General features: G+C 58.7%; 1 protein-coding gene across 3 annotated transcripts; it reads left to right on the forward strand.

Annotated features, from left to right (window-relative positions):
- The first annotated feature begins 4,897 nt into the window (after positions 1-4,897).
- On the forward strand, positions 4,898-14,480 carry KLC2 (kinesin light chain 2). Of its 3 annotated transcripts, none has more exons than XM_060019301.1 (16): positions 4,898-4,902; positions 5,769-6,007; positions 8,333-8,563; positions 8,705-8,774; positions 9,432-9,654; positions 10,307-10,394; positions 10,485-10,586; positions 10,684-10,857; positions 10,960-11,059; positions 11,703-11,752; positions 11,860-11,927; positions 12,363-12,471; positions 12,576-12,734; positions 12,809-12,933; positions 13,152-13,209; positions 13,513-14,480. In XM_060019301.1, the coding sequence occupies exons 2-16, from the start codon at positions 5,780-5,782 to the stop codon at positions 13,594-13,596; spliced, it is 1,869 nt and encodes a 622-aa protein (XP_059875284.1). In that variant the 5' UTR covers positions 4,898-4,902; positions 5,769-5,779; the 3' UTR covers positions 13,597-14,480. The 3 variants fall into 3 exon arrangements, with proteins under 3 accessions (XP_059875284.1, XP_059875282.1, XP_059875283.1); XM_060019299.1 differs by lacking the exon at positions 4,898-4,902 and adding an exon at positions 4,954-5,050 and having other exon boundaries at positions 5,733-6,007; XM_060019300.1 differs by lacking the exon at positions 4,898-4,902 and adding an exon at positions 4,980-5,046 and having other exon boundaries at positions 5,733-6,007.
- Positions 14,481-14,985: the final 505 nt, after the last annotated feature.

Consider the following 14,985-nt stretch of genomic DNA (forward strand, 5'->3'; position numbering starts at 1 on the left):
TGGCTGGTTAGAAAACTGGGTCGAAGGAGAAAGAGTCGAGGATGGGGACTGGCCGTCTGCTGGGTGAACCGGCCAATGGTGGAACATCCCTGGAGGAGAGTTGGGTGGGAGATGGTGGGTTTAGGGCAAGGTGGGCGTGTGCTATTCAGAGGTGGAGTTGAACATGTAGGTCTGGATGGAGTGCAGGGAAGTTCTCCGGGCTGGATGGAGATTTGAGTACCCTTAGCATGGGGAAAAGCCGATCTCAGGGAGACGGTGAGATGGGTCCTGGCCGGGCTGAGCTCCCTCTGTCCTGACCACACAGGGCACCTCCTGGCAGCACCAAACATCTCAGCACCCGTTATCTTCAGACTCGCCTATTTGCTGCCTTATTTGTTCCTCACTTTCAATCTGAATGTGTTTTCCCTCCAATGACACCCTAAGCAGAGACTGCCCTATATTTCATGTATACACTACATGAAATATAGGGCTCTCCATACACTAACACAGGGTCTGTCAAATAGTAAACTTGATGATACTAATGATAATAACTACTAGTAATAGTGTCTGTTATGTAGAGGGCATGATGTTAAGGTCTTAACTCTGCTACTTTATTCTTTTCTCTTGAGGACCCAACAAGGTAGGTATCAGGAACCTCATTTTACAGATGAGGAAACAGATGAAGTTGCAGCGCATGCCTAAAGCTCCCTGGCCAGCAAACGGAGAAACGCAGCTCTGGACGCAGCTGAGTCCGCCCCCAAAGCCTGTGTGCCCTCCCGCTAAGCAGGACACGGACCTTTCCAATCTGGCTGGGAGGCCACAAGGAAGAGAGGGTGCAGATTTGCCCCGTGGCTGCCAGGACAGGCATCAAAAGCCTCTCAGGGGAGCTCTGAGCAGACTTGATTCTTAGCTCAGTGGCAGAAAAACTGGCAACCACAACCAAAACTGGCACCTTGTGTTCAAGGTGAAACAGCTCCTCAGGAAGTGGTGAGCTGCCCGTCACGGTCACGGAGGAGGGGTTGCATGAGACATGGTCTTTAAGGAAGCTCCAATCTTGAGCGCTTATGGGTGAACCTGCTCATGTTTCTCTTTTTCTTGGCTGTGCCATGCAGCATGCAGGATCTTAGTTCCCCGACCAGGGGACGAACCCGTGGCCCCTGCAGTGGAAGCGTGGAGTCTTAACCACTGGACCGCCAGGGATGTCCCGACCTGCTGATGTTTCAAGGGGGATGATATGCTTGGGAAAAGCACCCACCCCCACCCCCACTTCAAAGAAAAGGCAGGAAGCTAGCCAAAGGGAAAAGATTGACTTAAGAAAGCAGATTTCAGTGCTTCCAAGGATCCAAGGGGAAGGGGTGGGAGCAGTGGGAGTGATTTTCAGGGAGAAAACAATGTTGAAAGTAGCGAGAACAACTTCTGCAGACATGGGACAGGCGGAGGCAAGCTGATGAGCTCCGTGGAAAATGGCGTAAGAATCACCATTGGGCATGGACTCCTTCCTTTCTTCTCCATTAACTGAGCATCCATCAGCAGCCTGGCACCAGACCAGCAGCTGCGGGGTGGGGGGTCGGGGAGTGGGGAACAGAGCAGGGTGAAGTAACAGTCCCTTCCCTTGGGAGAGCACAGCGTAATCCTCAGAGACAAGATAAAAAGCCGAGTGGCTAAAAAGATTGAACACATGCAAGGTTACGAACTGAAAGCAAGATAAGAGCCTGAGAACCCGGCAGGGAAGGCCTAGCCTTCCCTCTACGTGGCACACAGGGAGAAGCAGGGCCAGATGCCTAAAGAGAACCACAAAGAAACCACGGAAGCCTAAGGCTAGCAGAAAAGCTGGAACAGGAACCCAGCAAAAATCATAAAAGGAGATTGAAAAATCTTCTCTCCGTTTACCTGGAAAAAGGTGATAAAAGGAATGTGCTCCTTTATTAGATGGAGAGAGAGCACAAGGTTAGAAAGCCCGGGCTTTGTGTTTGAGCCTGAGTATGTGTGGTGTGCATGCATGTATGTGGGCCTGTAAACCCATGCACGTGGAGGTGTGAGTGTGGCACATGGGCGTTCAGTGCCCCTGGGTGAACCTGCCTGAGGCTGTGTGTTGAGGGTGCGTGCGTCTGTGCTTCGTGTGGCTGTGAACAAGCAACATGACCTCGGTCCTCTTGACCTCTGCTCTATGGGGTCAGTCTCCCTTACACACTGGGACAAAATGATGTGGACTCTGGATTGGAGAAGGACACAGTGGTCACCTCGTGCAGCTGCCTTCCCCTCTTTGGGCCTCACTTTCCGTACTTGTAAAACAAGGACATTGACGCATTGGCTTTCAATCCAGGGAGCACATCATGGGCACCACTGAAGTTTCAAAATAATAAGAGATGCCCAGGACCCACTCTGGCACTACTGAATCCCGATCTCTAGGAGAGCCTTCTAACAAAGTTCCTTCCCAAGAGGTTCTGAAACCTAGCCTTGGTAAGCACAGCAAAGGTGCCCTGGGCTCCAGATTCCATCTCCTCCCCATGAACTTGACAGCGAGCTGGGCGTGCATTCATGGTATGATGGAGTCTGTTTGCACAAAGGCAGGCTTATCACACCGCAGCCAGTGCAACTGTGGGAAATAGGGCCGCTGTGTAGGCTAAAGACCTCGAATGCAAAAGACTCCAACCTTTAGGGTCCTGGATGAAAACTGACTCGATGAAACTAACAAAGATAAACACAAGCTCTGGACTGAGGCAAACAAAGTAATCGGCAGACACAAGAAACTGGTAACAGCAGGTGCTTCGGAGGAAGGCAGCTGCATGACTGAGGACAGTGGTCAGCGAGAAGGAGCTGCATCTCACTGTAACTTGTAAATGCCTTTTGAATGTTGCATCATGTGAATGTATCAACTGTCTTTAAAAATCACTGGGAGGGACTTCCCTAGCCTTCCTGTGGTTAAGACTCCGAGCTTCCAATGCAGGGGGTGCAGTTTGATCCCTGGCAGGGGAACTAAGAGTCCACATGCTGTGTGGTGCAGCCAAAAAAAAAAAAAATCCCTGGGAAAATATCACTGGCAGAAGCACAGAATCGGCAGAAGAACCTGGCTGGATATAAGTGGGATGCATGCAATCTAGGGTTTTAGCTGACAAGCTTACCCTGAGCAGACACCATACCGTGGCTGTCAAAGTCAACCTGACTTTCAGCTTCACGGTGGACAGGTGGTGTGCTCCTTAGGGGGGGACTCTCCCTCTGTGATCTGTGCAGTTCACTCCCTGTCTGTACCCCTGCGCCCTGGACTGACCACCACATTCGGAGTAGTGTCTGGACTGACATGCTAAGCCACACCCAGAAAAGAGAAATCGGGAGGGGGAAGGGTCAGAAACTGCACAGGAGTGGGTAAAGGGACCCAGATTGTCAGCCCAGGCGTGGGGAACACTGTATGGGGCACCATCACTGTCTCCAAATATCTTCATTGGCAAAAGGGAGCAGACTGTCCTTCCTGAGGACAGAGCTTCAGTTTGGTGTGGGCAGGCACTGTGGGCAGGTCCTTTGGGGGCTAAGGAAAAGCTTGCTAACTTTTAGAGCCATCTCACAGCAGAATGTAGTGGGCTCCCTGTCATAGGACATACTTGAGCTGGCGGGGTGCCGGACCATCTCTCTGTCAGAGATCATGCCGAGGGGATTCTCACATCCACAAGGACACTGAACCGGGTACAGTCTGAGTCTGAACCCACCCTGACTCATGAGGAACGCCCCAGGCCCCTGGATACCAGTGCCAGGCCTTGCTTGGCACGTTTTGTCTCTCAGTGTGGTTAACTTGCTGTTACCCACTGGGATGTCGACCTAGAAGCAGTGCAGGTAGAGCTAGGGTAGCCAGAAACCCAGGGCTGCAGAGCACCAGCCCCAAACCTGGGCCAACAGGTGCGCCCTTCTGCCTTTTAAAAAAAAAACAGCATTTACTGAGTGCTGCTATGTAGTAGCCAAGAGCTACTCTGAGAGTGAACAAGACAGGCAGATCTTGGCCTGCATTCTAGGGAGGAGACAGAAACTGACAAGGAAAATGTTAGAAGGAGTAAATGCTACAGAGAGAATTAAATGTGTGCTTGAAATGGGCTGGAGGACTGCTCTACATAGGGGGTGGGGAATCAGGGAAGGGCTCTGGGAGGAGATGACGTCATCATCACCTCGTCCTGATCATCCAGCCCACAGAATCTGTGGTGGTGCTCACCCACAGGGTCACGAGTCTGTTTCGGCCGATGCCCAACTGCCCCTTGCCATCCTTTTCTCCCTCACGCCCGGAAGCCTCCGTCCCTTCCCCCCAAGAAGCAGCCCTAAGATGCCGAGAATCCCCTACTGGGACAAGGACAGCTCCGAAGGATTTGGGTGGGGCATAACCACTCTCTAGAGACAAATGAGCCTGGGGTCAGATCCGCGAGGTTGGGATAATAGCAGTGCCCGCTTTATCCGGTCTTTGCAAGCATTAAATGTGTCATCACACTTAAGGCATCCAAGCGCCCCGCACACAGTAAGCGCTCTGAAAGTGGCAACTACCTCAATAAATGTCAATAAATGTCAACTGTCTCTTTCTGGACTCTGAGGAGGCCGGGCCTTCTCCCTGGGCCCCAGTTTCTTCCGCCGCCCTCTCTGGCAGCGGTACAGGGCAAGTTCAGGTGCACATCCTCCCCAGGCTGTGCACATCCTCCCCAGGCTGTCCACACCGCTGTGGCCTCGGGGCGGGTTACAGCGGAGGAATCCGAGGCCGCAGGAGAGTGGGAGGTGGCCGCTATGAACCTAAGCTTCGGGCAAGCCCACGCCCGGCGCCTCAATGACCACGCCCCATCCCCGAGAGCCACGCCCCCGGATCCCTTCCTTTTGCCTGGAGTGGGCCCAGCCGGCGTGCTCCTTTAAGGCAGACAGCGGGCCGAGGAGTGTTTAGCCCCCTCCGACGCCGCCAAGGTACAGGCTTCACCTTTAAGGCGGCGCAGGGACTGCTGGGAAGGCCGGCGGGATGGAGGCGGTGGGACCTGCTCACGGCTGCTGGTCGGGGTGAAGCGGGGCGGGAGCCGGAGCTGGAGCGGGAGGCGGGCCCGAGCGGGAGACGCAGGTCCACGCGGGCCGATCGGGCCGGGCGAGGGGGGGCTCTGGGTCGGCCTAGGGGAGGGGTCGTCTTGGGCGCGGCCTGTGAGAGGGCCCGGCCAGCCCGCGGGGAGGGGGCGCGGTCCTGGGTGGCCGGGGGCGGGAGCTCGGCCTTTTCAGGGGAGGGGTCCGCAGGATGTCGTGCTGGCCTATGGGGCGCGTCCTGGGGGGAGGGGGGGACGAAGAACCCGAGATCTCAGCTCCTTAGGGGAAGGGTCTCTCCAGGGTCGAGCTGCCCAAGAGGAGGGGCTCTGTGGCTCGGCCAGCCTGTTGGGAAGGGGGCTGCCCGAGGGGGGCTGGGGCCGGAACTCCCAGAGGGACGGTGTCTCCGCACGGGAGTGAACCCCCCAAGATCCCCGTAGGTCCATCCTCTGGCGCGCCCTGCTCTGGCTAAGGGAGTCTCCAGGGAAGCCCCGAGACTGGGTCGCCTAAGCCGGCCTGAGCCAGTGGTCTGGGCCGAATCCGGGTCCAGCCTCGCCGGTCGCACCGCATTGCGTCTCCCGGGCCAAGACGAGCCGGGCGCGCCCCCTGTAGGCCGAGCGCGGGCACGGTGCGGGCTGCTGCCTGGGGGACGGGGCACCCCGGGGACCCAGGCGTCCGGGGACCCTAGGTGTTTACCTAATCCGGGGCGGACGGCGGCGTGGCCCCAGGCCCGGCAGCCCCTGCCCGCCCTCTCGCCTTCACAGGCGGCACGGCCATGGCCACGATGGTGCTTCCTCGGGAGGAGAAGCTGAGCCAGGATGAGATCGTGCTGGGCACCAAGGCCGTTATCCAAGGGCTAGAGACCCTGCGCGGGGAGCATCGTGCCCTTCTCGCTCCCCTCGTCGCTCATGAAGCTGGTGAGGCAGAGCCCGGCTCACAGGAGCGCTGTGTCCTCCTGCGCCGCTCCCTGGAGGCCATCGAACTGGGGCTGGGGGAGGCCCAGGTAGGCTGGTCTGGGGTGCTGAGGAGGGAGGTCATGGGAGGGGTGGAGCCTTCCAGAGGAATCCTGGCAATGTAGTAACAGAATCAGAAGGGAAGGAAGAATCTGTCCCCTGGAGCCTCATGGTAGGATCCCAGTAAATATCTGTTGAAGAAATGAATGGGCTCTGGAGACCCCGGCATTGCCTGGCCCCAGGAGAGCCTGATCATCTGGCTTCTCTGCTAGGTAGCAGAGACTGCATGGCCTAAAAAAACAGAGGAAATCCTTAAAGATCCCCCCACTCATTCTTCTATTAATTTGTTAACAGGTAAGTTATCAAGTGCCTACTATATGCCTGGCAATGTGTTAGGTGCCAGGGCTACAGGTCCAACAAGACATGAGATCCCTGCCCTAGTCCAATAGGAAGAGAATCAGAAATACACATATATTTATTCAATATTATGGTAAGTTCTCCAAAGAAAAAAACAAGATCTTGTGACAACCTTAGCTATTGGTCAAGCAAGACTTCTGAGGAAATGACATTTAAATCAAGACCTGAGGAAAGGAATGAACCAGAGAAGGGAGGAAAGTGAGAGGTTGCATGTATAAAGGTCCTGAAGTGGAAAAGATCTTGTTGTGGAGGGAGAACTGAGAGACCTGTCTAACTGGAGCTTCGTGAGGAAAGAGAGGGACAGAAAAGGCCTGTGGAGAAGGCGGGGACCAGATCATGCTGTGCCTTATTAGTTTGGGTTTTATTCTCAGGAAATCAGAAGCCTTTGGAGGGTTTAAGCAGTAAAGGGACACAGTCTGGCTTAGGTTTTAAAACTCTCTCTGGCTGAGGGGTGGAGAATGAATGATTGTGGGTCAGGGTGGAAGGAGGTAGCAGGTGTTAGGAAGCCGCTGCTAGAATTCCAATGAGAAATGGTGGGTTGGGCCATGAGGGTAGTAAGAAGGGGGTCAGTCCTAGACGTTCTGGAAGTAGGTCCAGTAGGGCCTGGGGATGGACTAAAGGAGACAGAGAGGGGCAGGGAAAGTCCCAGGTTTGTGGTTTGAGGAAATTGAGGAGAGAGCCTGGATGGGTCAGGAGTTCTGTTTGGGCCCTCTTAAGTTGAGGCTGCCAGGATGACATGCAGACAGAGCTATCCAGGAGGTGCTGGGGTGTACAAGGAGTTAGACTCTCGGGCAGAGAGTCTTGGCCCACTCAGATCTTGGCTGAGACACTGCCTGGCTCTGTGAGTCCTGGGCAGGTGGTATCCCCTTGGTTTCCTTGTTTTTAGAATAGGGGTCGTGCCATCTGCCGTAAATACTGACAGGCTGTTTAGGATATTTTTAAAAATAGCTAGTGGTTGTGAAAACACCTGTCACTTAGGCGTTTGCTAATCAACTAGAAAGTACAAAGTCCCAGACTGCCTGGCTCTCTGGGAGGGCAATGTGTCGGGCATTCACTCCTCGGCCGGCTGACTGCCAGGTGCGGAGGTGAACACACCAGGGCCCCCTCCCAGTGTATACAGGCACAGATGGACAACAGGATGGCATGGAGGTGGGGGAGGTGCCATGCTTTCCAGGGGCTGAGGGCATAAGAGGCTTCACTGCAGAAATGACCCTGACCATGAAGGACGGAGAAAGGGTAGAGTCTAGGCAAGGCCCCAAGGCGGGAAGAGCCTGGAAGCTCAGGAAAGGAGTCATGGAGTTTGGAGAGAGGGATGGGGGCTGAGGCTGAGGCCTCTGGATCCCCTTACCTGCCCCTGTGGTTTTCCAGACACTGGAGGTTTAGGACACACACCCCCCTTCCCTCCCTGGGAGCTGCAGGAGGACAGGGGCTGCCCTGGCTCTCTGGTAGAAGTCAGGATGGGGTCTTTCGGTAGCCCTTCAGTCGTCTATCAAGGTCTTTGGGAAAGCGCTAGCCCTGGGCCAGGGGCAGCGGTATAGTGGCTCTGGCTACAGGGCTTGAGTACAACTCCTAGGAGAGACGGGGAACGAGTGGACAGCTCGGGGAAAGGGCAGCACCCCAGCTAGTGCTCTTAATGATCCGAGCACCCCGACAAGGTGGGAACTGGACCATCGATGTGGAGGACTAGCTGGAGGCCCAGGAAAGGGGATGGGCTATTTCAGAGTCCAGCACAGCCAGCCTGGGTCCTGACCGCAGAAGGAAGGACTTAGGAATCCCCAAGCCTCCTGGTTTCAGGTCTCAGGCTATGTTGGTCTGTTTGGGGCACTGGGGTAAAACTCCCTGGACGAGAGGAGAACTTCAGGGCCCTCAGCCCTGCAGCTCCTCCGGGCCTGGCTCTTCTCTGGGGCCCAGGCTGGGGGTCAGCAGGGCTCTGACCTCTGTTCCGGCTGGCTGCGCAGGTGATCTTGGCGCTGTCGAGCCACCTGGGGGCCGTAGAGTCGGAGAAGCAGAAGCTGCGGGCTCAGGTACGGCGCCTGGTGCAGGAGAACCAGTGGCTGCGGGAGGAGCTGGCAGGGACGCAGCAGAAGCTGCAGCGCAGCGAGCAGGCCGTGGCCCAGCTCGAGGAGGAAAAGCAGCACTTGCTGTTCATGAGCCAGATCCGCAAGCTGGACGAGGACACGTCCGCCAGCGTAAGCCCTACCATGGCCACTGGGCGGGGCGGGGGCACCTGGGAGCAGGGAGGGGCGGCAGGGAGCAGACGCTGCTCCGACCCAGCCCGCCGACCCCTGGGCCGCCTGCTTCCCTGACGCCCATCCCGTCTTCCTCCCCAGGAGGAGAAGGGGGACGTCCCCAAAGACTCTCTGGATGACCTGTTCCCCAGTGAGGAGGAGCAGAGCCCAGGTGCGGAGGGGCAGCTGGCTCTGGGGGCGGGAAAGGAAGGCTGTGTGAACTCCTGGTCCTTGGGACCCAGAGGTCACAGAAAACAAGGTCTGAGTGGCTGCTGTGTTCTCTCCTGCCTCGTTTCTGATTATAACATCCCAGCATTAGAGCTTAAAAGGCAGGTTTTACATGTTGCTTTTCTCATCTCCCAAGTTCTGTGAGGAGCGGGCATCACAGTTCAGAGCTTTGGAGCCGTCCGACCTGGGTGCGAGCCCTGCTCTGCCTGCGTTTGCGCGGTGGCCACTGGTAGAGTTTCCTTCCCCTCTGAGCCTCCTCTGAGGGTTAAAGGAGGACGCATGCACAGTGCTGATCCGCGGGCCAGTACTGGCCTTGCTGATCGTGTGGCCTTTGTATCAGAGCCTCTCTTCTGCACGTGACGAGGCTGAGGCTCGGGGGTTAGGCGACTTGCCCTGGGACACACAGCTTGAAGCACCGGAGCTGGGACTCTACCCACTCTTCTTGTGGGGTGACTAGACCCACTCTACAGACGGGGAAACCGAGAGCTAACGGTGACTTGCCCAGGGCCACGTGTGAGGTCGGTCAAAGGCATGGCTGGCATGTGCCGGCCCAGCTCAGGAGGCACTTGGCACATCTGACCTCCCGCCCTTGGCTTTGCAGCCCCCAGCCCTGGAGGAGGAGACGTGGCTGCCCAGCACGGGGGCTATGAAATCCCAGCACGGCTCCGCACCCTGCACAATCTGGTGATCCAGTACGCCTCTCAGGGCCGCTATGAGGTGGCCGTGCCACTCTGCAAGCAGGCCCTCGAGGACCTGGAGAAGACGTCAGGCCATGACCACCCTGACGTGGCCACCATGCTGAACATCCTGGCGCTGGTCTATCGGTGAGGGCTCCTCCGGCTTCGGTCACCCATGGGAGCATTCTTCCTGAAGGCTCCAGCCCTGGTCACAAATCCTCAGTGCCTGCAGTGGGCCAGGACTCGGGTTCTACCAGGCAGTTGGGTGACAGAGAAAGAAGGATCTTGTCCCTGGAGAGGGCCAAGCCCACAGGGTGCCTGAGCTACAGACATGAATATGCCTCAGTCTAGTGGTGGACAAAGGCTTGGACATAACCAGGGAGGGGAAGGCACACGAGGACGCAGGGGGCACACCTTCTCCAGGCACCAAGGCTTGAGGAGGGCCTTTGGTGAAAGTTGAGTTTGCCCAGAGCACAAGAAGGTCGGAGAAGGTCTCCCTGGCAGAAAGGACACCATGAGCAGAGGCCCTGGGGAACAGAGGACAAGGTGCACTGGGCATGGAGCAGTGAGGGTGGGATCTGGGGGAGTCTGGCTTGTACCCCAGCACTGCGCGCCCTTCCTGCACAAAGCCCCCCAAGCCAGAGAGCAGGGGCTGACCACGTCTCCCCATGCTCTGGGTCATGCCCCATCATGCTCGCTCATTAGTAAGTATAGGAAGAGTGACCACAGGGATCTTGGGCCACTAGGAGGAGGGCCTTGGGCCGGAGGATACCCCTCATCATCTCCCACCTGCCCCCAGGGACCAAAACAAGTACAAGGAGGCTGCACACCTGCTCAATGATGCCCTGGCCATCCGCGAGAAGACGCTGGGCAAGGACCACCCAGCTGTGAGTGAGGCTGGGTGGGAGGTGGGGCTTCCCCTCCCCCTGCAGCTCCCAGGTCCCGGGTCATGGAGCCTCCATTCTCCCACCCCCTAGGTGGCTGCGACACTGAACAACCTGGCGGTCCTGTATGGCAAGCGGGGCAAGTACAAGGAGGCTGAGCCCCTCTGCAAGCGGGCACTGGAGATCCGGGAGAAGGTGGGAGCAGGCAGGGCTGGGCAGGCCAGGTGGGCTGGGCAGACGGGGGACGTAGGCCGGCCCCGAGCCCAGCCACCGGCTCCCCCTCCTGTCCCAGGTTCTGGGCAAGTTTCATCCAGACGTGGCCAAGCAGCTGAGCAACCTGGCCCTGCTGTGCCAGAACCAGGGCAAAGCCGAGGAGGTGGAATACTACTACCGGCGGGCACTGGAGATCTACGCCACACGCCTTGGGCCTGACGACCCCAACGTGGCCAAGACCAAGAACAACCTGGTGTCCTGGGCTAGAGGGGGCTGGAGGAAGCGGGGGGGAGGGAGGAGAGGAAAAGGCTTGACTCCTTGCATCCTGCTCACCCTCTGGGCCCTGCCCCTCCAGGCCTCCTGCTACCTGAAACAGGGCAAGTACCAGGATGCAGAGACCCTGTACAAGGAGATCCTCACCCGCGCTCATGAGAAGGAGTTCGGCTCTGTCAGCGGTGAGCATGGCTGCTGTGTGCCCCAGCTCGCAGGCCCGCTCAGCCGTCAGCATCTAGGACGAATACCTCAGCCGGGCCGGCCTCACGCCTAGGGTCTGGCTGGTCCGCAGCCACTTGTGTGCACACGTGAGCACACACACCCAACTCACACAGCCCCCTGGGAGGTTGTACCCGTGCAATGCCCTCCTTTTGCATACCCATGCCCTCGGCCCAGAGCCTCTTCCCCTTTCCCCACTGGGCAACTCACGCTCACCGTGAGGGCCCAGCCCAGACGTCTCCCACTCTGGGAAGCCACCTTCTGGTCCTTCACGGTCAGTCACTTCCTGCTCAGGGACCCCTCGGCCCGGCCCATCATTCAGGCCTCGCATCGTCTCGCACCGTGGGCCTGAGGTTTGTAAGGGTGCGCCCCCCCCACCCCCGGTCACAGGCCCCTCAAGCACAGGCCTGGGCCACAGGCACCTCTGTTCCAGAGGAGCGTCAGTCATGTTTTGGGTCTGTTTCTTGTCGATTCATTCATTCAGTGAAGCCCAACCCTGGTCCTTCTTGAGTACCCCTGACCTCCCCCCAGACCCCAGTCATGTGTCCAGCCCAACCAGCAGAGGCCCACATGAGAGGCTGGTGACAGCCCCCCCTCTCCCTACAGGGAACAACAAGCCCATCTGGATGCACGCAGAGGAACGGGAGGAGAGCAAGGTAGCTCTGTGGGGCAGGGCCGTGGCAGATGTCTGTGGAGGGAGGATGAGGCTGGGGGTGTGTAGAGGGGAGGGCCTTCTCCTACCTTCCGCTTATCTCTCCCCCAGGATAAGCGCCGGGACAGCACCCCCTATGGGGAATATGGCAGCTGGTACAAGGCCTGTAAAGTAGACAGGTGAGGACGGTGGGGCGGGACTGCTGGGACAGCAGAGAGCTGGGAAGCGGCGTCCTGGGTGGGGGCCGCGGCCAGGCTCCACACTCCATACTGCTCAGCCCCAGGACACACACCTCTTCTCTGTCAGCTCATCTTTCAAGGCCCAGGTCACAGGCCAGCTGTCCCAAGAAGGTTTTCTGTCCCAGGACAGCCTGATTATCTCACTCCTGGGCTTCCCAGCCTTTAGTCCTGGTGGCAACATCCCACCTAGGGCCCTCAGGTGATTCCCCAAAACAGGGGGATCCAGGCGGACCTAGCACAGGGCCTGACACACAGGAAAGGCTCGATATTGGGCGGCTGGACGGTTCCTCAGGGCCAGCGTGGGCTGGGTGTCAGGATGGGCCCTGGCTCCTGGGGAACACGGAGTTGGAGCCCGTCCCGCTCTCCCGTCCGCAGCCCCACGGTCAACACCACGTTGCGCAGCTTGGGGGCCCTGTACCGGCGCCAGGGCAAGCTAGAAGCCGCGCACACGCTGGAGGACTGCGCCAGCCGCAGCCGCAAGCAGGTAGGGCGACAGGCAGCAGGGGTGTGGGCAGGGACCTGCGTGGCCCTGCGTGTGATCCAGTCAGGGCCCGTTGCTCCACCTGATGCGCCCGCCCCCCCCCTCAGGGCCTGGACCCTGCAAGCCAGACCAAGGTGGTGGAGCTGCTGAAAGACGGCAGCGGTGGGCGCGGAGACCGCCGTGGCAGCCGAGACATGCCCGCGGGTGCCGGGGCTCGGTCTGAGGCTGACCTCGAGGAGGCAGGGCCTGCAGCCGAGTGGAGCGGAGTGAGTAGGGGCTGGACTGGGCCAGGAGGCTGTGTAGCCGGCATGGCACAGAGACGAACCTGTCCACCCCACAGGACGGCAGCGGCTCCTTGCGGCGCAGTGGCTCCTTCGGGAAGCTCCGAGATGCCCTGAGGCGCAGCAGTGAGATGCTGGTGAAGAAGCTGCAGGGTGGTGGCCCCCAGGAGCCCCCAAACCCCAGGTGAGCCGTCCACCCAGGTGAGCCTCTCGAGAACCCACCCCACAACCTACCAACCCCAGCTGAACTTCAGACCCAGGGTGAACTCCCTGTCTCGCTCAAGCTCCACCCACCACCAATCTCCCTTCCCATCAGCCTCCCTCCCCTGCCCCAAGCTGACCCCTTCCCCCATCCTCCCCCAGTTCCACCGTGGGCAAATCCTGACCGCCCTTTCCCCTCAGGATGAAGCGGGCCAGTTCCCTCAACTTCCTCAACAAAAGTGTGGAAGAGCCAGTCCAGGTACGGGTGGATAGTTGTCGGCACTGGGCAGCTGAGGCCCCGGCCCCAGGCCTGCATGTCCTGTGTACTTGCCGAGCTTCTCAAGCATGTCTGTTCATCCAGCCACACTTCCTGTCTCCATCCCAGGCCTGGCTTTGGGCTGGACCCTGGGGAGACAAATGAGGGAAACTCAGCTCCTGCCTGTGAGCGGCCAGTGGCAGCACAGTAACTGTGGAGGTGGGTGGGAGTGTCAGGACCCTTCGGGCCAGGGAAGCGCGCACTGGCGGCAGCCCAAGGCTGAGCCACCTGCCCCTCTGCCCACAGCCTGGAGGCACAGGTCTCTCTGATAGCCGCACCCTCAGCTCCAGCTCCATGGACCTCTCCCGACGAAGCTCCCTTGTGGGCTAATCCTGAAGGGGCAGCTGGTCCCCAGAGCCTCCACCCGGCACCATCCCCACCCCAGCCCTGCGCATGGGCCTGCTGCTTGCCCCTCCTGTCTCTCCCAAGGACCCCTGTCTTTTCTGTTCAATCTCAGGGTAACCTCCTCCCTTGTCATCTCAGCCTGAGCCCTGGAGGCTGGGCCTGCCCACTCCAGTTCTACCCCTTATTTATTCCTTCCAGCAGGGCCCCCTCTTCCCTAGGTTCAGGGCCAGCGGAGGGGCTGGCCGGGGTCTCCAAAGGTAGAGAGAGGCTCAGTGGCCCCCCCTCCGCAGACCCCAAATCCAAGAACACTAAGCACCTGCCGTCCCTTCAGCACCCTGCCCTCCCCCGGCCGTTGCTTCTGTATATAGAGAAATAAGTTATTGGCCGCACTCCTCCCCTCAGTCCTTGGTACTATCCGGCCTCCCCTCACCCCACCCTTCTCTAGTGGTACCGCCCAGGCCTTAATCACCCCCATTCCGCGCGGTGGTATCTCCCAGGCTCCACATCTCAGGGGCGGTGCCTCCCCAAAGGGTTCCCTAGGCATTCTCGCTTTCCTCCCGGCCTCTAAATGGTGCGCCCTGCCCCGTGCCCCAGGACGGAGAGCCCACCCGCTGTCCGTCCTCTCACCGCCGGGCTCTGCCCTGCAGCCCGGTCTTATGCACTGCTCCTCCCGCCCGGCCTGCCCAGGCTCGGCCTGACCCCGCCCCGGGCACCGCCCGTAGAGCCATCCTGCCACGCCTCCTCCCACACCTGCAGCTTCTTGCTAGGGGCAGTGATGGACCCCTGTGGCAGGAGGGGCTGCCCCAGTTGGGAGGTGAGGCGGTCGCTCTCTATTTTCAAATGTTGCTGTAGAAATAAAGACGGTTTGACTCTGAGCTGGGCTTGTTTTGGGGCGGAGCCCGAGGGCTCCTGGCGTCTCTACGTCTCTACATTGGGGGTGGGTACAGGAGAGGCTGCGAGTGTGTGTGTGTGTGTGTGTGTGTTTGTGTGTGTGTCTCGCTCACGTCTGGTCCTGCGCAGCTGCAACCCAGATAGGCTTCTCCTATCCCGGAATTGTTCGGGAGCCCCACAGATTCAGGATTTTTTTCTAACAACCTTCATCTCTGAGATTCTGGAGACCACGGGCTTTGATCGAGCTTTGCCCCTTTACCAAGCTGTTTGACCTTGAGCGAGTTACCGAGTCTCGATTTCATCTATAAAATGTGGGTGACACCTTCCTGGGGTTTCTGCTGGGAGTTAGGAGCGCCAGCACACGAAGAACCCTGGATAAATGAACTTTTACCAACGCTGCGGGGAGTGTAAGGATGAATGCCTCTGTCAGACAGACGTGAAACGTGTCAACGCCAGCACTAAATTGAGGATCTAACGCCGGGA

The sequence above is a fragment of the Delphinus delphis genome, chromosome 8 (genome assembly GCF_949987515.2).
Source record: "Delphinus delphis chromosome 8, mDelDel1.2, whole genome shotgun sequence".
NCBI lineage: Eukaryota > Metazoa > Chordata > Mammalia > Artiodactyla > Delphinidae > Delphinus > Delphinus delphis.

Bases quoted from the DNA above. Each gene is read 5' to 3' on its own strand.
- KLC2 (XM_060019301.1), top strand. From the start codon at position 5,780: ATGGCCACGATGGTGCTTCCTCGGGAGGAGAAGCTGAGCCAGGATGAG. The intron at 6,008-8,332 runs GTAGGCTGGTCT...CTGGCTGCGCAG, and splicing joins TGGGGCTGGGGGAGGCCCAG to GTGATCTTGGCGCTGTCGAG. The intron at 11,928-12,362 runs GTGAGGACGGTG...TCCCGTCCGCAG, and splicing joins AAGGCCTGTAAAGTAGACAG to CCCCACGGTCAACACCACGT.